The 22,048-nt window shown below is 32.3% G+C and overlaps 2 protein-coding genes across 5 annotated transcripts; both read right to left on the minus strand.

Annotated features, from left to right (window-relative positions):
* Positions 1-357: 357 nt before the first annotated feature.
* On the minus strand, positions 358-9,517 carry LOC127258921 (probable inactive protein kinase At3g63330). 3 transcript variants are annotated; one of them, XM_051285991.1, is made up of 20 exons: positions 9,153-9,517; positions 8,786-9,044; positions 8,224-8,329; positions 8,003-8,144; positions 7,447-7,711; positions 6,990-7,357; positions 5,985-6,055; positions 5,324-5,474; positions 5,037-5,208; positions 3,786-4,017; positions 2,840-3,349; positions 2,697-2,754; positions 2,518-2,605; positions 2,059-2,133; positions 1,695-1,778; positions 1,319-1,462; positions 1,148-1,232; positions 959-1,041; positions 843-897; positions 358-741 (listed from the first exon to the last, which is right to left on the minus strand). In XM_051285991.1, the coding sequence occupies exons 1-20, from the start codon at positions 9,445-9,447 to the stop codon at positions 679-681; spliced, it is 3,306 nt and encodes a 1,101-aa protein (XP_051141948.1). In that variant the 5' UTR covers positions 9,448-9,517; the 3' UTR covers positions 358-678. The 3 variants fall into 3 exon arrangements, 2 of the variants coding, with proteins under 2 accessions (XP_051141948.1, XP_051141949.1); XM_051285992.1 differs by lacking the exons at positions 5,985-6,055; positions 7,447-7,711; positions 8,003-8,144; ... (1 more) ...; positions 8,786-9,044; positions 9,153-9,517 and having other exon boundaries at positions 6,990-7,171; XR_007840401.1 differs by lacking the exons at positions 358-741; positions 843-897; positions 959-1,041; ... (1 more) ...; positions 1,319-1,462; positions 1,695-1,778 and having other exon boundaries at positions 2,835-3,349.
* Positions 9,518-10,758: 1,241 nt separating this feature from the next.
* On the minus strand, positions 10,759-18,113 carry LOC127259018 (lysine-specific demethylase JMJ31). Of its 2 annotated transcripts, none has more exons than XM_051286141.1 (15): positions 17,967-18,113; positions 17,737-17,814; positions 17,001-17,084; positions 16,740-16,913; positions 16,173-16,241; positions 15,927-16,053; positions 15,117-15,189; positions 14,871-14,987; positions 14,217-14,336; positions 14,093-14,111; positions 13,318-13,393; positions 12,887-13,188; positions 12,211-12,326; positions 12,041-12,134; positions 10,759-11,152 (listed from the first exon to the last, which is right to left on the minus strand). In XM_051286141.1, exons 1-15 carry the CDS (start codon positions 18,069-18,071, stop codon positions 11,093-11,095), a joined length of 1,614 nt encoding a protein of 537 aa, XP_051142098.1. In that variant the 5' UTR covers positions 18,072-18,113; the 3' UTR covers positions 10,759-11,092. The 2 variants fall into 2 exon arrangements, with proteins under 2 accessions (XP_051142098.1, XP_051142097.1); XM_051286140.1 differs by having other exon boundaries at positions 14,217-14,348.
* Between the last annotated feature and the right edge of the window lie 3,935 nt (positions 18,114-22,048).

A 22,048-nucleotide genomic window follows, 5' to 3' on the forward strand; every position in this document is an offset into this window, starting at 1 on the left:
CATCACAGGTGAAGTGATTTGATTGTCCACCTCTTGTAATTTAGAAAATGGGATTTATTTAATTTTTATATTTAAACATTTATATATATATATATATCTTTTTTATATTTTACACTTAGAAAAGTTTCAAATCAAAGACAACTCAAAAATACCAAGAGACATCCTAAAACACAAGTAAACATAGACTTGTTCACTTGGTGTTCCAATATTAAACAATTCTCCAAAAATATTAGTACAATATATATATATATATATATTATATACCAATAAAACTCAACAAAAATATTCCAAGGTCAATAACACAAAAAATATGATCTATAATACTTTCACAATTATTCATATCTCAACTATAAACACTGAAGAAATGAACTATTGTGTATATAGTTATATACACATACATAGAAGAAAGTTCACTTAAAGCTATATACATAAACAAGAAACAACAATGGTACAAAAAGTAACATACAATCTACACTGATAGGCATTTTAGGCAATTAATAAAGGCCCTCAACAGCAAGAATCTATGGTATTTCTCTAGTGAAGTATGTATGTACGTGTGTGTGTGTATATATATATATATATATATTCAGGTAAGATGACTAAAAAGTGGTGTGGTGTTACTGTTTCTGCACATTTGAGGTAGTACCGTGTCGTAAGAAAATATGTCGGATTACTAACCTAGACTCCGGGATGTGCAAAATAAGGATGTTGGAGCGCTTCTTCGACATTCAGCCGTTCCTCCTGAATGCAATAAGTTCATGAGGTTAATAATGTAAAGCTAATAGGGTACATTTAGATTGATCGATATTTCAAGTATAAAGCTAATGAAAGAGAACACTCACAGGATTCCACCTCAACAAATCGCGTACTAAACGCAAAGCCCATACATTTGGAAAGCTGAGAAGATAGAGGTTCAGTCAAAGTTGGATAAATATGGAGGAGCAGATTTAGGTCATACCCTAATTTAAGAGGATCTCTGCTCCTTATTAGATTAGAGAGGTATTCCTCAGAACACTTCCAGGGAACTGGAGAACTCGAACCCTGTACCAAATGCGCAAATTTCTGAATTGTCGTGTTTAAACTAGATTTTACTCTGACATTCAAAATATGAATAAACAAACAAACAAAAAAATTTAATATGGCTAACCTGGCCGCTTGTACCCCAATTATGATGTAGCTGCTTTGAGGATATTCCGGGTATTAAGATGCACATTTCCATCAAAGCTCTGAGCCTGCGAACAAGGAATATATCATATATATGTGTGTGTGTGTGGAGGTCTTATAATGAAAAAATAGAAATAAAATATTTCGGACATACTTATAAGCAAGCTCCTTCAGGCTATCGTTCCAACCCTTTAGGTGTTGATCTAGAAGAGCCTGAGTTAAAGAACTTATTTGAAATACATTTGGAGATCCTAAAATCAACTCCAAGATTACCACACCGACACTCCACATATCATACCTATCCAACAAAGCAGCTCAAAAATCAATACTCATATATAGATATAGATATAAATTTAATTGATGAAGTTTACAGAACTCATGAACCTATTATACAGAGTTTTTTTAGCAAGAGAACAGGCATAGAAAAAGGAAATAAAATCAGTAGTAGTATGAAATTAATCATTAGTAATCCCACAGCTAAAAAACTAACAAACCAAAAACAAATGCTAATTGAAAGGAATTCAACATACTTTGCAGTGGCACTTGGTGGTCCCCGATACCAACTCACATTTAGGAAAGCTTCTGGTGGAGCATACTCGGAAGTTTGTTCAGCACTACAAGGTAGAGAAGAAAACATAAGTTTTTTTTATGCTGTGGAAAGAATCAAGAATAAACCAGAGAAAACAGAACACTGATCTAACGTGTAGACATGGATCGATTTATAAAATTTTTAGGCAATACTTAGGGAAAGGAGGATTCATTTTATGATAAGGGTGCACAATTTTTCCAACTACTGACTGAATTAAAGGACTTTAAGATAATTTATTTCTGGACTTGCTTAGAATTTCTAGCGAATACACCTGAGAAAGAATGATCATAATATCCATATAATACCTGGAAGGCCCAACAGAACCATACAGTCGCTTCACAGTGAAATCATTCACAGCACTGCCAAAGTCAATGATGCGCCTGTAATCGATAAAGAGAATTTCATCAACAAGAAGCCCAGGTTGCAGAAGAGTACTATGCATTAGTCAAAAAGACCATGTGTAGCAAGATAATGTTTATACACAGATTATAAAAAGCTGAGCATCTAGTGGATCAAATATGACCCAATTTTATAACATTACATCAAATGATAGAATAGATATTAGATACACAGATATTACATATATAAGATAAGCCAAGATAGCAAATATTGTTTTGGCTTATCTTGTATATGTGATTTGTGGACGATAAAAATGATGGATTACATAAATTGCAGTACAGAAATGACTAAATGAGGTATTCAGTAAAACCATTTTGAAAAACAGTAAATGAAAGAACCAAACAAATGCCTCAAGTATGCTGTACATTTTAGTAGTGTAATTCTTTTCAGTCCCTGGACTCCCTCTTAAGCAATTTCCAGATTCTTGGTCTTCGAAACATATTACCATGTTTTCTTGCAAACAGAAAACAAATAGCATCCTCAGTAGACAGCCGCATGTGAGAAAACAAAGCAATCAAATGCATAATATGGACTCTCTCCTTACCAGGTTTGATATCCCTGTGAGTGATGTTGCGATCATGGCAGGATTTGAGTGCCAGCAACTGAACAGAATTAAAAAAGTACAATGAGATAGTTTCTATTTTTGTGAAACTAGCTCCCTATTAAGTTAAAATATTATTACCATACCAACTGCAATATAATTTTACGAAACTCCTCTTTCCCGGCTTCTGTAGTCTTCAACCAGTGCCACCATTTTGATGGCCGCAAGATCTGAACACGCTTACCACCACGTTCACTTCCTTCCTCATCAGCATCACTTGCAACTTCTTCGGCAGTATACAGAAGTTTTGTCAAGGAAGTACCTTCATGTCGAAATACAAGCCAGATCTCATTAGTTCGTGACTCAAAAGACTCCACATATCTTGCAATATGATTTAGCCCTTCCTCGTAGGCAGCTTCATCCCATTCTTTTTCCCCAAAACCTTCATCATTAAAACTTGAGAGTCTCTTAGTTTTATGTCCAACTGATTCATTGGCATATATGAAGGTGTGTGTATTGCATTGAGATGCCTTTTGGACAAAATCTGGTTCTCCGGTATAGGAGAATGCACACAGAGAATTTGATGCATTTAGAAAAACTTCACCAAAATACTTCTCCCGTAGCCCACTCAGGTAAGCAGACACCCCCCTTTCCACCTGCTCACAGAAAGCCATAGAATATAACAAAGCAAGCGTTTAATGATTGAGGCAAGTGAAAAATGTTTCTAATACGAAACCAAACTGATGAGGTCACAAGTCTCGACAGATAACTCTATGGCTTATAAACAACAGAATGCATAAAAGAAACAAGATAAGTGTATTTGGTAATTATTCCAAATCCCCAATTACTATGAATAAGGCAAGTTAGAATTTCTATGCAGCACAACGAGCAATATTCCTTCTAAATGTAAGCATGCAAAATGCCCTCAAGTTCATCACATTTACAGGACTTTAGTAGCCTCCATGCAATTCATTCACCAGGCATTTATCAAAAACCACAAAGCTTTTGAGTTATATGTCTGCAAAGCATCCCAATTGAACATACGAATATGCAGTGACTGCAGTCCAACTGAAAGCATATAAATATAATTACCATTATGCGCTTTAAGATGAACAGAATATCTGCAGAATACCCAGCACTGGAATTTTCAGAAAAAGCACTTCCATCCATATTTTTATCGTATGCCCTCGAATGCTCATTTTCGTGTACATTGTTTCCTATATGTCTTCCTTTGATGTCTTTTCCAACTTGAGAACAATTCCAATTGAAAGCAAGCCAAACTTCACCATATGCTCCACGGTCAAACTTTTTCTTTAATATGTACCTACAATCATAGCATCACATATTTAAAACTCCAAAAGCATACACACAAAATACGCAACAGCTAGAGGATTAAAGGAATTCACAAGATGACACAAAATTGGGCAAGAAATAGTATCTTGCAGCACACTATTGCACGGGAAACTTTGACCTGATTTTCTTCAACTGTGATAAATTTTGAATTGTTATTTGTGATTTGCCACCCCACATTATAACAAGAAAACAAACAGTACAGTTATTCCTAACAAAACAAAGAAACTCGTGCCTATAACACAAAAAGTTCGCACCACATGTAATTAATTATCTGCGTCACACCCACCTACATTAGCATTGTCACATATGGAGACAACTGAAGTCAGCTCAAATGAATAACAGTATAACTATTCATGGAGCATCGGTGATTTGCAGTATATACTAGATCAAAAATAATAATAATATAATAATAAACTACCATTTTATTTTATGAATAGCTCAGAAACCTGTTACAAAAGAATGCAAAAGTGAAATCATTTTGCATTTATATCCCTATGGCTTCAGCTGCCATGGTAAAAGAAGTCCAACCATCTTGAAAAGCTATAGTTATCATATGGAAAAAGGATCAGCCAGATCTTAAAGGTAATTACTAACACAAGCAACACAACAATTGACACTACTCAAGACAACCTTACACCATTTAGAATTTCAAATATAAAACAAAATATTACTCCGTTCATTGCACATAACTTGTCCATATTTTTCATTTCCGTACGTTCAGTATAATTTGCCCCTTTTCTTTTTTGGAAAATAATTATACAATTTAATCGCATTTTAAATTTCATAATTTATAGTTTTCTTAATTTTTTAACAAAATTAATTAGTTATATTCATTTTAATTTATAATTATTTATATAATATAATAATTATTTTTAATAACATACTTAATTATTTGCAAATTATACCCTTGCCTAAATTCCTGTTTCTACAGGAATCTGGACAACTAAGGTGGGACAAAAGGAGTATAATGTTACCGGGAAGCCCACCTACCTCGTTTCTAATGACATCTGATCATTCTGACCAATGTTAAAGGGGATGGATCCCAGCAAACCAAGAAATCTTGCAAACCCATCAGAATTGATGCACTGATCTTTATCCTTATTAATATGCCTTCCAAAATGAACACATACATGCTGATCATTGTATAAATCTAATGGTCCACCTGTCCAAATAACTGGGAAATCAATTAAGAGTACCAACACAAATACAAAAACTCAACCAGATCCTTTTTCTATGTAATCATTTTAATTTTTTGTTGAAACAGCAACTTGACTTACTCCAGAAAAATGTATCTGGGACAATTAAAGCAGGCGACAGATCAGACACGGATTCCCAGTCATCTTTATGGACCCAAAATGTGTAATCATCATTCACATCAAGGTTCTCAGACAAATAAAAGCATCCAGAGCTGTTGTGTTTTCCTTCAACCTGTAGACAGGAAAAATTCGAACAATATTAATATACAACCAAAATCAATGTTTGTTAACAATGTGTCAATTTGCAAGTGTCAAATGTTTTATAGCCTACAATAGTTGATTATAGGAGTTTAACCACGTGGTACACTTGCTAAAAAAACCAAAGTTTGAATGAGTTAGACAGTTAGTGCTAATAGTTGGACATTCCAACAACTCTGTGGATCATGAATTGATTTACCACCGACTTTCTTTTGTTGCGATAAGGTAGTCATTGGGGTGGTACAATGCTTTGCCCCTACTTCGCCATATGCTTGACTATATGAAAACCTTCATTAGTCTGAAACATAATTTACTATCCTTAATGATTCTAATACACTAAGGAAATATTTCAAAGGATCTATGTCCTTTGTTTGAAAATGCTTTTGGAGAAATAACTTTATCCCTAAAAAATCAGGAATGTCACCCATAACAATTATATTTCCATTGGCAATCAGAGCATCAAATTGTTTCTTTTAATTCTTACCAGTAACCTATCAAACTTAGCAACATCTGGATAAGGCTGCACTTCTGCGACTACTGAAGTTTTGCCATCAGCTGATAGAAAAAGCATGTGGCAATGATTAGGTTGTTATGAATAATACTTGAAACAAAATCCATATCAAATGGAGAATTTCATATTAATACAAGGCAAGTATTATTGTTGAAACATTTCCAAAATCACCATAAACTACCCTGAAGTAATGAGGACCTTCGATCGAGAAGTAAATCTACAATGTATTACTCAATTTTTTCCAAGAATATATAAGTAATGGGTTTTCAAAGAATAAGATGGACATGCCCTAGGATCTATCTGTTCATGTCTACAATATTTATTGTACTTAATTGCCAACATATTCTTTGATGCATATCCCCTCCAAGAAATTATACAATCTAAATTTTTTTTATCCCAGTACCACTTTGAATTTGATCTATTTAATAGAATGATATCTAACAAAATTTTGAAACTTAAAAATCGTAGTTATCTTCAAAAGAAAGTCATTTTTTTTTTTTTTCATACGTTCTTCAGAACATGAGAATTTCCTGAACTCAAACACTGCATTATTGAAGAAGAATAGAATCCTAATGCATTATTGCAGAAGCTACTCTGAGATCCTAGCTTTATAGTATAACTACACATATACCATAATTCAAATTCTATGACATTTTAAAAAATAAAAATGAATATTTTTAATCTATAAAAGGATACAACAAGATATGACTATATCATGCAGACGTTACTCTAAGATTCATACAAGTGCTTCATTTTTTACACTATATCTGCGAGAAAATAAGGCACCTAGCCTCAGCTACCAATAATTATGATTATATCTTTCATAATTCCTAGTTACAGGTATAATTCATATACAGGGAATAATGAAAGGATATACAAGGAATATCCAGTACAAAAATCACTCAAAAGAGGAAACTAGAAAAATACTTCAAAGATTTATAAAATATGGCATATTAAATTTTAGAAAAAGAGAATAACCTGAACTCTCATAGATCTGCCTTTCATCTGCATCTGTGGAGTAATCAAATTTACTCGCCTTATAACTCCTGTCCATTGCAAAAGTGTCAGAGGAACCTAATACCCTCAGTGGAACCAAGATAGCTGCTAAGTTATCGGTACTTCCTCTTTCAAAAGCCATATTGACTATACAATCTGCTAATGAATAAGAGCAAGAAGAATTGATTTCTGGTGGCAATGTCAAATGAGATAGGGGTTCCCACAATACATCACAAATATCTTGGGGGGTAAGATCTTCAAAAACACCATCAGAAGCAGCAATTACATAGCTGTCATTGTTGGTCAAAGGTTGCCAATCAGTCACCTCTGGCACTGAAATTACACCCAAACTGCGAGCATTCAAACCAGAGTTAGATGTCTCTCTTCCAGCAGGAAATTTAATCACGCTGAGAAATTCAGGAACAGAAACCTATCATACCTCTTAAAATTTATGTCTCCAATTGCTCTAGATACAGCCAATTGACCATTAACCCGAGCTACACCCGACCATTTTGTAATATAGCCCCCAGCAGACTCAACCCTAAGTTTTTCATCCAGTCTATCGGGATGGTGATCATTTGTTAGTTCTTTAGCAATCAAAAAGCTCCATCCATTAGATGCTATTGATTTTAGGCGATGATACTCTTCTAAGGATGTAACAACACCTTGACTTCTTCTCTGTCTGAACACCCGAAATAAAGTAGCTGCAATATCCAAAGGGCAATTTATAAATAAAACATATGAATTTTATTCTTTTTTTTTTTTTTTCATTCAATCATCAATTATATTTTCATTTTGCAGCAGATAATTATATCTGAATCAAAGGTGAACATCCTAATGAGTAACAAGAACGGGTCTGCCATAATAGTGGGGAACTGAGGATAGCAAGTTAGTGAACTTATGAAAGTCGGGATCTTGACTGCTAAATTATATTAGCATAAACAGACAACTAGACTGATTTTTTTAGCATGATGAGAAATCAAGAATGTACCAACCTTTAGCCTCTGAAGGAGATTGATACACTTCAGAGCACAAGAATGCCTTTGAGTCACCTAAATTAGCAACGAGGATTTGAGAGTCTGCTAGTAGTACAACTGTTGATGTAGTACCAGATGTGAGGTTGTATCGAGAAGCATCCTTCATAGAAACAAAAAGCCACATGTGTTAAGATGATAGTATCTTAAATCCTCATATACATAAGAATTAAATAACCTGCCTTGAAAAAATCAGCATCAATGTCACGGATTGCCCTTAACAATGCTTCCCTCAATAATTCAAAAGGGAACGATCCATCCATAATTGCAGAAAATGGCACCTTGAACCTACATAAATTTTCAATTGAGTCCCAAACTAGCACAAAGATGAATAATGTATATTATATTTGAAACCAAACCTGATGTATATATATGTCTATAATGATGAATTCATATAATAAGTCCAACCCTCAAATTGGAAAGATGTGAATAACAAAATCTTTGATATATTCAAAATTTTAGATTCAACTCAAATTCTCGGAGACATAAAATTAAGTATTACTACCATTTTCACTTAAGACTGAAAATGAGTCATTTGTTGAAGTATATTATATATATATATATATATATGTTTCTGAAACTTTCCATATTAAGGGATAGTCACCTTAAATTTAATTCACAAATCACCCAACTTCTGGTTGGGATTTTTTGTACGTAAGAAACAATCTACCAGATTGTGCAGATTATTATCATTATAAAGATGTGATACATGTACGTTCTATAATGATCTCAGCAAAGAAGAACCTTCCGAGATCAAGAATCTGCTGCTCAAAATCTTCATTCCAATCAACCTTCTGAAAACCAGAACCCTCTTCTCCTTTATCCGGCAGCCGTCTTATCAATTTATTAGACAAAATCGAATAGGTCGTGTCAAGAAGAAAATAAGTATGCAAAACTAAGTACTCCAGAAGCAATTCGGAAGCCATATCACTAGCTTCAGCACCATTGTGCCCGTCGAAAACTGCCATTATCCCGACTTTCATTTCGGTAATCCCTCTCGGACCTTCAAAGAAAACAAAAGACATAATAAACAAACTTTTAATCACTCAACTTCCAACTGTAGAGGAACTTCAACCATCCTAGCCAATATAACTTCATACTACAATTGCACCTGGGAAAGGTATTCGAAGATTCGAAGCACATAGCGTCCGGTCTTCCTGCGACTTCCGGCGGCCTTGGAGCATCGCTGACTGACAAATCGCAGGCGACGAACCAGACTCCCCGTCGGATCGCCTCTTGAAGCTCGATATGGTCCAGCGAGGGCATTTTGGCGATTGGAACACCGCCGGCGCGCCTCCTTCTCTATACACCGTCAAGCACGACAACGATTCTCCGGCGACGGCATTGTTCCAGTAAACCAGAAACCCTAACAAAACAATCAACAATTCAAGCTCCCCGAGCTTCATTCTCCGCTAGCAGAACCACAATCCATTAGGGGGAACATCTCCATTGTCAATTGGAAAGCCGGCGTTGCACGTATTCAAAATTGCAGATATATATCTCTCTATATATATGTATATAGCTTCTAGAATCTCAGAAATAACGGGCCGGCCCGAAGAAACTTAAAATAAAAGCTCAACTTAACAACATAAGCCCATTAAATAATGGGTCAAATTATCGGCCCAATTTACTAAATAATAGGCCCAAGTTAATGCTAAATATTAGGCCCAATATGAATTGTTTGTTGATTTTTACTCTCATTATAAAAAAAATTATATATGTATATGGAGTATTACCGTCTGATTATACAAACAATTTTGAAATTTTAGACACGATTTATTTACATTAAAATTTTTAAAAATATTATACCAAATGAAGATCACATCAAATATTAAATTTTTTATTATTTTCAATTACTTTTAAAATTACAAAATTAGGACCTACATTCTTCTTTTTTTTTTTTTTTTTTTTTTTTTTTATGTGTGTGTAAGAATTAAGAGAGAGAGAGAGAGAGAGAGAATCTGGGAGTAGAAAAGAGCCGTGAGCAAAAAGCATGATTCTTTACCACTGAAAATTCATATGAATGAGATGAGATGATACAATTTTGGATATTATTCTCTTCTCTCTACTCAATGGTTTCGTTTGAAATTATGGCCATAAATCAAATACATATATATACATATGTATAATAATAATAAAATATATATATATATATAATTAGCAACACTGTTTCTTCATACATACAGAGATATATATATATATATAGATTCACTTAGAGAGAGAGATAAGCACAAGTATAAATAGGGTTGAAGAGGCGTCGGTTTGGTTGTGAATGTAATGAAGCAATGTTGAAAGAGGCAGCAAATATTATTAATCATGGTTACATATTAGTATGGCAACAAATATTATTAATCATGGTTAGATATTAGTATTATTTTATTGCTTACATATAATATATATATATATGTACTAATATATAATAAACATTTGTTTTTGAACTATAAATATAAGTTAATTTGATATTTTAAATATAAAATAAATTTATAGTATAATATAAAAATATATATATAATTGATTGATTTGATATTTACGACAGAACACAAACAATCAAAAGGGTTTATCAATTGTTGCAGACTAATTAATTAGGGTTTCAATTGTTCATGATATGATTGTAAGTCCAAACTCAGGTGGAAATTCAAATTCTAGGGTTCAAGATTTCATCAAATCAAACATTACAAATCCCATCAGAACAGATCAACAACAACAACAGCCCTCCATGAAAATCAAGAAGAATAAATCATATCACAATTTAGATATAAATTCAATCATAATAGACCACATGAAAAGAAGCAAGAAAAGATTTAAAACTAGAAATAAAATAAAAGGAAACTTGTACATGTGTGAGTTCATGCATCGCACAAATTTCAGCAGTGCTAAATTTCGCGTAGCAGAGATCAGTAACCCATTAACACGACACAACAGCATCACATGCATTGCAGCTAAAATGTATCTAAACCAATACAGATGCCCCATTTCAGTTTGACATGATTCAAAAGCCATGAGTAGCAGCAACTGGCATAGGATTACCATCACCCTTGTGATTCCTCCCAGCTATAGTTTTTGGCCATCAAGATTAATCCCCAGATACTGGACCAAAACATTGTTAAATGCCTGTTGCAATGAAAGAATCCTGTAAGAAACTGCTTCAAAGATGCAAGTTCACCCACAGTTTAGCACATTCAATCAACTCAATGACTCATTAAACAAGTCAAGCGAATCTTGAGCATAAAATTGAACTATGTTTAAAGATGTATTTGGTCATTGCATAACATGCAAATTATTTTAATTATAACAAACACTGAGGTAGAGCCAAGTGCTCAATAAATATGCAAAACAAGTGTCAGGATAGGGAACGAAACAACAGGATGTTTACTGTTACACACAAAACCCGCACGATTTTTCCCATAGACACTTCAGAATACATCATCCTGTGGAAAGGAAAACTTGTGGTTTCGACTTCCATCTATTAACATCTGATGCCAGATAAGGACATCATTCCTTCCACCAATTAAGATTTTGAGCATTCTTAAGAGTACTTTGAGGTAAACAGTACAATGAAATACTTGACGCTAGCATATAATCATAGTATTAATGCATTCAACTACACCCTAGTAGTTATAACTTATAATAATTAATAAGTAAGATAGCGTGCCACCATGCAGAATCAAGAAAATTTTCTTTTCATAGTCATAACTGTGTGAAAATCATAATGATCCCAGCAAATGGTTTGCAGATAATCAAATATCCAAAATACTGATGTCTACAGACATTGTAAGGATTTGGTAGATAAAGGAACACAGTAGAATGACACTGATGCTGAAATAGTTATTTAATCAAAATTTACTTACTGAGAGAGCAAAAACTAAAAGATTGAGGTCTTTAGGAAGGATCCAGAATTTAAAATCAAGATAGGTTTGGAAACTTCATCTATCTTAAACAGGATGAGAAAGGCATGTGAGGGCAACAATTTGAAATAAAAGGAAAGGAACAGTAGGATACCTTGCTTGCAAATGCTTCTTTTCCATTCAGAAGTGCATCCATGGCATAAAACTGGTTATCAAACACACTATAGAATTTCTCGTAAAACTGACTCCTGAAAACATTAAAAAACCTTAGATAACTATTCATTAAGACAGAAACCACAAAAAGAGAGGAAAAATTCATTGTACCGATCATCTGCAAGAAGCATTTGATCCATCTGTTCAAATTTCCTGGTAAGGACTTCAACACCCACAGGGGAAAGGGCATGTAATATATAAGCTTCCAATGTTCTGGGAAAATTATGCTACAAAATGCAAATTCAAAAGACAAAATGTAAAATACAAAATGCAAATTATGCTACAAAATGCCATAAAAGACATGTTCTATATATCAATTTTGAAACAAAAATGGCTAAAAGTTGTACAAAATTCAAAAGAATTTCTATATGGGAAAAAGAAGAAACAAAATAAGCGACAATCCTACATAGTACAGCACAAATTGATAAACATACTCTGACAAAAAAAAAAAAAACAATAATAAATGCATAACAATGAAAATAAAATTGCAACCTCTTACCCTCTCAATGGAATAATGATGGATTGTTGTCTCCAAGGAAACGTTTACTTTGCATGATTATATAATAATGCTTCATAACAGGATTTTTTATTTTTCTTCTTTTGGAAAGTTTGAATGTTCCAGAGGTTATTCATTTTATGTATAAGCATAAAATTCGTACATAATTTGTTGAACAGTGATATGAGACTACATAAAATTGGGGAAAAAATAGGGAATCAAGCCATGTGCCCTTCTTTTAGCTTGTTCAGCCAAATAAAACATGTAAATTTTGAGGGGGAGATAACTCACAGCCATGGCAAAGAAAAGGTCCCGAAAGGCAAGTGGTTGAAGAGTCCAAACAAGTTTAGCAATCGGATCATCTTCCAAGTTAAATAAATTTGCTGTAACAGCTTTCTGTACTCCATCTTTCGACCCACTGGCAGAATTGTCACCAGAGCTGTTGTTTCCCAGTTGACTGTGGTTGACACGGTCGTGCACTATTGAGATAAGTGAATATAGAGACCTTAGTGTTGATGGTTCCAGTTCTTGTAATGAAAATCCTTGGTCCATTTTCCCTTCCAAACTGAATGTTTGATGAACGACATCCAAATCTATCACAAAGATATGGCATGCTAATATTGTGTTCCAAGCAAAATAACTAATCGTATTTAGGTGTAAATGAACATATATTTCCGTCAAGTGAAGCAGAGCTGAAAATGTAGATAACATGTGATTCCAACCTGCATTCGAAGTTAACTGGCCTGCATCTATCACCTTTTTATCTGTAGTAGTGGAAGATATACAAAGCATTCGATCCTGTCCTGAACACATAACAAGTTGTTAACCTTCTAACTGAAACAGAAAGGTTGAGATGAAAATCAAAGGGAAAATAAAAGTATAGCGACAAGCAAGCCATAAATTCAACATGACACATTCATCCCTATTGGATGCCAGAAACCAAATGTCAAACCAACACCAGATTATGAAAAGTCTAACAAGCAAATTCAGGTGAGGATTTTAAGTGTAAAATCAAATTTTAGAATAACAGAAATATAAACCACCATGACGTAACATATAACTAGGAAATTACATACTGTGAAAATTCCTAAAGATACTACTATGAAATATCATATGATATGGTATATTAAGACTTAACTTCTATGATTCAGTAGTAGTAATAAATATCACATTCACATATGAAAAGGTCCTCAAGAAGCCGCACCGAGTACATAAGTTTTGAGTGATCTTGGAATGTTTGGAATATAACTTTAACTTTGTGTATCTTAATTAATTGAATTCAATCAATCACCAAAAGAATATAGATTTATATTTGAATCCAAAATTATGGTTTTGGCTTAGTTACCTGAATCTAACCAATCATCAAAAGAATTAACATCATATCATAGAGATTATAAGAGATGCTAATGTGATAGAAAGAAATCCAAACATATGGCAGAGTATACTAGAAGAATCTGATCCATTACTAAATAACAGATCCGCATAGAGATTACTTACTGATTCCTTGTCCGTCAACCTTGATGTTCAGAGTAAACGCCAATCAAACATGAAAGCAGACGAAAATTTCAGCGTGTGCCTGAGTACCAAACAGCAGTGAAAAGTACCAAGAACAGGGGTGTACCTTTTTAATATTCTACGTAGATAGTATCCATCCATGTGTTCTGACATGCCAGACATCACGTCAGATTGCCACCAGAAATTGACAGCTATGGTTAAATCTCCACTGTCAACTTGATGAAACCTGGAACAAAAGCTAGAGGGCATCTGTTAAACATATTGCACTTACAGCTATTCATCCAAAATGTGTAACAGATGATACCAAAAATGCATATATATAAGTAATGGACTGAACACAAGCATGTCACACATAGTACTGGATCCATAGCAGATCCACCTCATGCATTTGCTTCATCCAAAATGTGTAACAGATGATACCAAAAATGCATATATATAAGTAATGGACTGAACACAAGCATGTCACACATAGTACTGGATCCATAGCAGATCCACCTCATGCATTTGCTTCATCCAAAATGTGTAACAGATGATACCAAAAATGCATATATATAAGTAATGGACTGAACACAAGCATGTCACACATAGTACTGGATCCATAGCAGATCCACCTCATGCATTTGCCTCATGCAGCAATGTTAATACTAAGAAATTATAAACTACCAACTAAATTCATTCCCAATCTTGCTAGCTCCTCTTAACACCACATTAAATTCTCTTGGAATGCATAATTCAGAAAGAAGAAACAGAATTGCATTACCATCCTTCTGGAATAAATAGGGCATCTCCAGCATGAAGAACAACGTTCTGAGAGTACTCATACATTGATTTTGCCCTGGGATAGAGACTGAAATCTGGGTTCTCTAACGGAACAGCACTGGGAAATAGAAAATGGTTAATGACCACCAGCATAAATCTCCAGCTGAAGAATAGAATTATATGTGAAGTGGAGTAGGTTGATATGAAGGAGAGATAATGCGAGAAAAATTCCAATGATAGCATATACCTGTGGTTTGAGGCTTCACCGTACACGGGGAGTGGATACAAGAAGGGGGACGCAGAAGGAGGCCACAAAACAACTGACAACCAAAATGTTTTTTTCCCAACGGATAACATGCATATGTAAAAGTGTTATTAGGAAAAAAACCAAGGAAGTAACGGGAAACAAGGAAAGTATGCAAATGATCACCTAACATTAATAGCCTAGAGTTCTCTAGACAGGAGGTTCAAACCCCCCAAATCCCACTACATACACAGAGTAATCAGGAAACACATGCCCTCTAAGGAAAGCCTGCCAAGAATATATTCGCTCTGGAATGTGGGTACTTGGGTTAAATGACTATACTTTTATGTAAATCATATTTTGATTTTTACAGCAACACAATTCTTAGGAGAGAAAAATACAATAAAATATTCGCTATGGACCCAAAAATAGTAATTTCATTTTTTACAGCCAGTTACATGGGATATCATATCCATTTACACATAAGAACAACACTCATCACATAAAACCATGAGATTTTTCGACTTCCAACATTTTAGGCTTCCATGAGAGATATTTCAACCTTCATTCCCTTAATTGGAAACACAAAACTGGCAATCGAGTTGAAAATTCAAACCACAATGCTAACATCAATATCATCAGCTAAAGCTGAAAACAAATTGCCAAAAAGCCTCACTAAACAAAATCTTTAACAGGAGTATGCACGCCATCATCATTCATAATCGCGCATACAAACTAAAACTGGGAGTTCATCATGGTAGATAAATATATGTTTAGAATATGATTATAAATTAGCACATTGAAATTCCATACCTTTCTTACACCCTGAGATTATGCATAAAAGGTTGTGGTGTGGATCATAGTGAGTACTAGATCTAGATGCGGCATTATTCATCCATAAATTGACAGAACCCAGAATTTTGCCCACCAGAAACGAAGGCTATTGAATGAAAACAAAGGTATTAATCCCATTTGAATAAGTTAAAAAGTAAGATTCAAGCTGCTCAAATAAGTCAAATAAAGGGAAGAGGGAAAATGAGAAGGCAAGAAAAAACATACCGTTTCTATATCTTCTTGTAGACATTCCAACTGAACATTTTCCTCATTCTCACCATTCATAATCGGTACCTATACCATGTGACTGTCACTCATCTGGGAAGACACCATGAAACCAAGATAACAAAAAATGAAGCAGCTAAGGAGACAAAGATATACTTGGTTATTGAAACCACATACTACTTACTGAACATAAAAAGAACAATAGTAATATTTAGAAGAATTTTGCCTCATTGTCAGGACATGCTTGTTGCCTCATTGTCAGGACATGCTTGTTGAAGTACTAGACATATGCTAGACATAGCCATGGATCCCAACTCCAAAGGTCCAATTGCTTGTTAATTAACTTAAATAATCTCAAAGAACCACTCAAACTTTTTATTAACAGGCAACATTGTATCAGAGTCGAGTGGAGTTTAAAAAACATAGAAACAAAGCCCGCAGTACATTCTTGTCTAATTGGCTGAGCCTTTCATTGAGAAATTGAGCAACCACCAAGTCAAAGATAAGAAAGCCCTCAACAACATTAAAAGACAATCAACAACCTAACTGGTTTACACCACAACTTACCTGAGCAAGATATATTTGCCTTGGACATGCTTCTTCAGTGATGGATTCACTATGTTCCTTAGAATTTTCAACTAGTTTATGCTTCAGTGTGTCAGGCATAGAGTCACGGCCATCATCTCCACATTTTAGAAGATCCTTGCAATACCCGATGAAGGTAGAAAATGGTACTGGAACCTTTACAAAGAATAACAGTAAATAGTAAACATCAGAATAATCAGATAATTACTATACTTCCATGCTATATCAGTAAAAGAAAATCACCCTGTCATGACTTCTTATATCTCCATAAAATATTGGTGCAGATCTGGAAGCCATAGCTTGAACAACGGTAACGCCTGCCAACTCCTGACATGGAAAAGACTTCAGTTCACTTCTCCCATAAAACACAAGGATCAACCATGTCTAGGGCCCATGAAGTCAACACCACCACCAAATCAACTAAGCAACTAGAAACCAATTTAAATTCCATTTGTAAAGGTACAATATAAACAAAAATTATCACTTTTTGTATGAAGTTATAGCTCGTTTCAACTAGTACAATATAGAGAAGCGGTGTCCAATGGAACACAACCCTTTAAGTCTGAATTTCACCTGCAGTTTTTCAACCTCTGCAACAAGAAGCAATTTACCTACAAATAATCGGGACGGCCATTCGACACATTCAAAAACACCTTCGAAATCAACTAAGCACCTAGAACCCCATTTAAATTACATTTGTAAAACTACAATATATCCAAAAAATTATCACTTTCTGTATGAACTTGTAGCTCGTATCAGCGTAGTACAATGTAGAGAAGTGGTGTCCAATGGCATAAACATATAGCTGCAGCTTTCCCCAGTGTTCTTGAATAACCAAAATCTCCTAGTTGTTGTAGACAGCAAATAACAATAGAATATAGTAATAACTCCTTTTTTTATCGATTTTCCGAATAACACAACCCTTTAACTGTGAATTTCACCTCCAATTTTTCAAACCCCTGCAACGAGAGCAACTTACCTGCAAATAATCGAGCCCGCCATTCGACACATTCCATTTCGAAAACGCCTTCCACTCCTTTATGCATCCACTGAAAACCTTCTCATTGGACAGTACCAAAAAAATAAAATAAAATTACAATACCGCCAACTACCAGTGTGTACATTCTCTGCTCAGTGCTTGCACTCCGAAAAAAAAAAAAAAAAAAAAAAAAAGAGGTTCCTATATGAGATGTACGAAGAGGAACTTACAACTGGATCATTCTTGCGTTCAATCTGAGAAGCGAATTCTTCAGCCGAAGGAATTTCACCTATCCTCCGAACCTGCCGAGACTCCTCCAACGCTGCGGTCTCCATTACAGTGGAAGCTCGAAAGCGTTAATTCAACGAAAAAGTAGAAACTAAAAGCGCGATTTCAAATGAAAAAACGCTTTTAGCGATTTTGGGCTTTTAATGAGCCATTCACAATTTGGGCCAAAACAATTATTTAAAAGCGTGGGCTCAATAAAACCGATGGACTGATCCAATTAAAATAAAATAAAAAAACCCTAATTTATTGCTTTTGAACTTTCCCCGATAATTGATGAAATTTTGAATTTCAAATTTCAAATTAAAGACAAGTTCAAATAAAAATCAAAAATAAAATAATTAAAAGCAATCAGTTTGGTAATTTGAAATTTCTATTGCGTTTTGGAAATTTTCAAAAATATAAACCGACTTTATCAACAAGATAAGCAAGTGGGATGACGTGGAATTAATAGCTACTTTCTTTAAAAAATTAAAATAAATTTTAATTAGTCAAGTGCACCGATTGATAAAAAGGAACTTGCTAAAAAGAATTTGATTCAAATTTGGTAACACTAACCCATGTTATTATTAAATTATTTATAGACTTTTCTGTCGTGACATGAAATTTGACATTTTGGACATAACAAATATAAAAATCGTAGGAATAATTATTTTAAATAATTGTGCAATAAATATTAGGCAATAATCACTCCGTAACGTTGGCGCAGCAAATCCTTAATTAGTCAATAATAATAAAAGCGTGTGGGGCCATTTCCCGATTTCATGACAAAATGGAAACACGCGTTATTGTTTATTACATTACGTAGGGACTATAGGCGTCTTTCAACTTAGGTTTGAGAATTAATTTTAAAATTAAAAATTTGAATTTAAATAAATTATTTAATAAAATATAAAAATATGTTTATAAATATATTAATAAAACAATCGAAATCAAACAAATTTATATATATTTTAAGTGAAATTTGTAATTATAATTTTAAAATAAATGATTGTGTTGGGGTTGTTTGTTTTGTGTATTCCTTTGAAAAAATAATTTTTACTTAAAAACATAGAAAATTAGGTAAGTGAGTATAAAAAATGAATTCGTATTTTCTAAAAGGGTATATCCAAAAAATTTGGATAAAAGAACAAAGTTTTTGTTCACGCAATATTTTTTGATAAAATGATTTTTGTATATAATATAAAAAATTATATAAAAATATAAAGTAAAAGTAAAAAATAAATATATATATAATAATATATTTGTAATTTAAATAAAAATTAAAAATATTTTGGTATTAATATATAATTATTTTAATTAAAAAATAAAATAAATATTTTAAAGTGAGGCGAACAAAAATGATAATAAAATATATTTTAAATTAAGACGAAAAAAGCTCATATCTTTTTATCTTTTCTAAAAATATTCACATTAAAAAAAAAATTGTACTCCCTCCGTCCCAAATACCACGTTGCCATTTCTGCCATTCCCATATACCATGTCACTTTCTTTTTGGAAATGATTACACATCTTAATCTCATTTTAAAATTTTAAATTTTATTTTTTTTAATTTTAATTAAACTAATTAATTATCTTAATCTTAATTTATAATTATTTATATTATAGAATAATTATTTTCATTAATAAATTCTTAATTATCTGCTAATCACACTCCTTCAAAAATACTGTGTCTACGGTATAACGGGTATTTGGAACGAAATAAATAATAAAAATGAATGGCATATTTCTGCATTAAAAAAAAAATAAAAAATAAAAAGTTGGTGAAATAAAAGTGGAGGAGAAGGCAGTGGGAAAGTCAAAGCAGTCCATAATTACAGCAATGGACAAGACAACCATCTTCATTTGCATTTCTGTCTCTTTGAGGTTTCTATTCTAATTATATTGACTACTCCATCCGTCTCAAACAAAGTGCAATATTTATTTTTGGTATGAATTTTTAGGTGGGTAATATTAATTAAGATAATTTGGAAATTAAATAATATGATGGAGAAAGAAATATTTTTTTATTTTTTTATTTGGATAATGTGAGGGAATAAAATGTGGAATAGAGATTAATCATTTCTTATTTTGAAAATGTTGCATGGTGTTTGGAATATATCAAAAAAAAAAATATTACAGAATATTTGGGACGTATGGAGTACTTCCTACTTACTCCATCAATTTTCCATTTTGATAGAAGAATTACATTTTCTTTAAAATATATTCACTTTGTTATTTGACAATCTGATTTTTTTTATTCAGTCTTTTGTAACAAACGTATTTATTTTTTTCTTTAATAATTGTATTATATACTTAATATTATAAATATTATTCAAATTTATTATATATTACATAAATATCATTACATATGGAGTATTTTGCTTTTTAATTATTTATTATTATATTAAAATATAATAATTCTCTATCTGTCATTCATTTGTGTGTTTATTTTATCATACACGAATTTTAAGAAAAATGTATAAAAATATAAATTTTTATTTTTTTGGGTAAAAAAAATGTAGATAAAATAATATTTTTTTATTAAAAAATGAAACAAAAATAATTAAATTATAACCAGAAAATAAAAGTGAAAATATATTTGAATTACGGAGGGAGTACAAATTAAAAGAAAAAAAAATAGGACAAACTATTTTTCTTAGTATCTTATAATACATACATAATAACTAATGCAAAAGTATTTTTACTATTAAATAAAATGACATAGATTTTTGTTGGATTTATTTTTAAATATTAATTATTGTATCAGATATATAATACAAATTAAGAGAAAATGACAAAAATATTTCTATTGATCTCTTATAAAACAAATACAATCATATTTGTGAAGTAAATTATACAGATATAAATAATTTTTTTAATGTTACCTTGTTTATCTGATAGGAGTAACTATGATATGAGTGCGATTTCAATAAAAAATCTGCAGATATTTTTTGGTTAAATTTATAACATTATACGTTCATATTATTTTTTTTTATTTCAATCGAAAATCTGCAATATTTTTTGGTTAAATTTATAATGCAGATATTTTTTTGCTAAATTTATAACATTATATTTTCATATTATTTTTGATTTATCATTATAATTCTATTACTTATTTTATCAACTAATTTGTTTATTATTATTTTGTGTGAGAACTATATCAAAATTAGAATTCCTAATATCAAGAGTGTGTTTATTTGATGTTTGAATTTTAAGTTGGGATTTAAATAGTAAAAATTTTAAATTTGAATAGTTTATTTGATGTGATATAAATAAATGTTGATGTGATATTTTGAATGTAAAATTAATTTTTAGTATAATACTCCCTCTGTCCCAAAAGAATTGTATTGTTTTTTCATTTTCGTCCGACATAAAAACGATTGTCTTGTTTAATTGTGGTCCTCGCTTTATAACAAAATTATTCATACTTTTTTAAACTATTCATAATTATTACTATAATCTAACTTTTTAAAATTCTTAAAAAAACAAGGACATTTTAGTCTTTTAAATTATACTTTATACTCATTTTTAATTAAATACTATTATTATTTAATTATCGTGCAAACACCAAAGAAGACGTCTCTTTTGGAAGTATAACAAAAGAAAAATATGTACTTGATTTGATGTTTTTTAGGGAAAAAATGAGATAAATAATGTATTTAAAATCCAATCCCTCCGAACAAACACACCACATTTTATAACACGGCTCCTGAGCCCACATGCCCCGAACCTTATGCTCCGAGCCCGAACTCGTGTTTATGCTTGTGTCATGTCTGTGTATGGTTCAACTATATTTTTTTGGCATCTTAATTATACTTAATTAACTCAATATTTAATTATTTTCAAGTAAAAGAATTCAATTAATTCATTTTTTGACCAAGGGTGTGTTTGTTTGGAAGATTGGATTTTAAATTCACTATTCATCCAATTTTTTTCTAAAAAAACATCAAATCAAAAATATATTTTTATTTTTTATATTATACTAAAAATCAATTTTACATTCAAAACATTACATCAACCCCTATTTATATCACATCGTACACCT

Source organism: Andrographis paniculata, unplaced genomic scaffold (genome assembly GCF_009805555.1).
Source record: "Andrographis paniculata isolate CXL003 unplaced genomic scaffold, ASM980555v1 Contig5END, whole genome shotgun sequence".
NCBI classification, from domain to species: Eukaryota; Viridiplantae; Streptophyta; class Magnoliopsida; order Lamiales; family Acanthaceae; genus Andrographis; species Andrographis paniculata.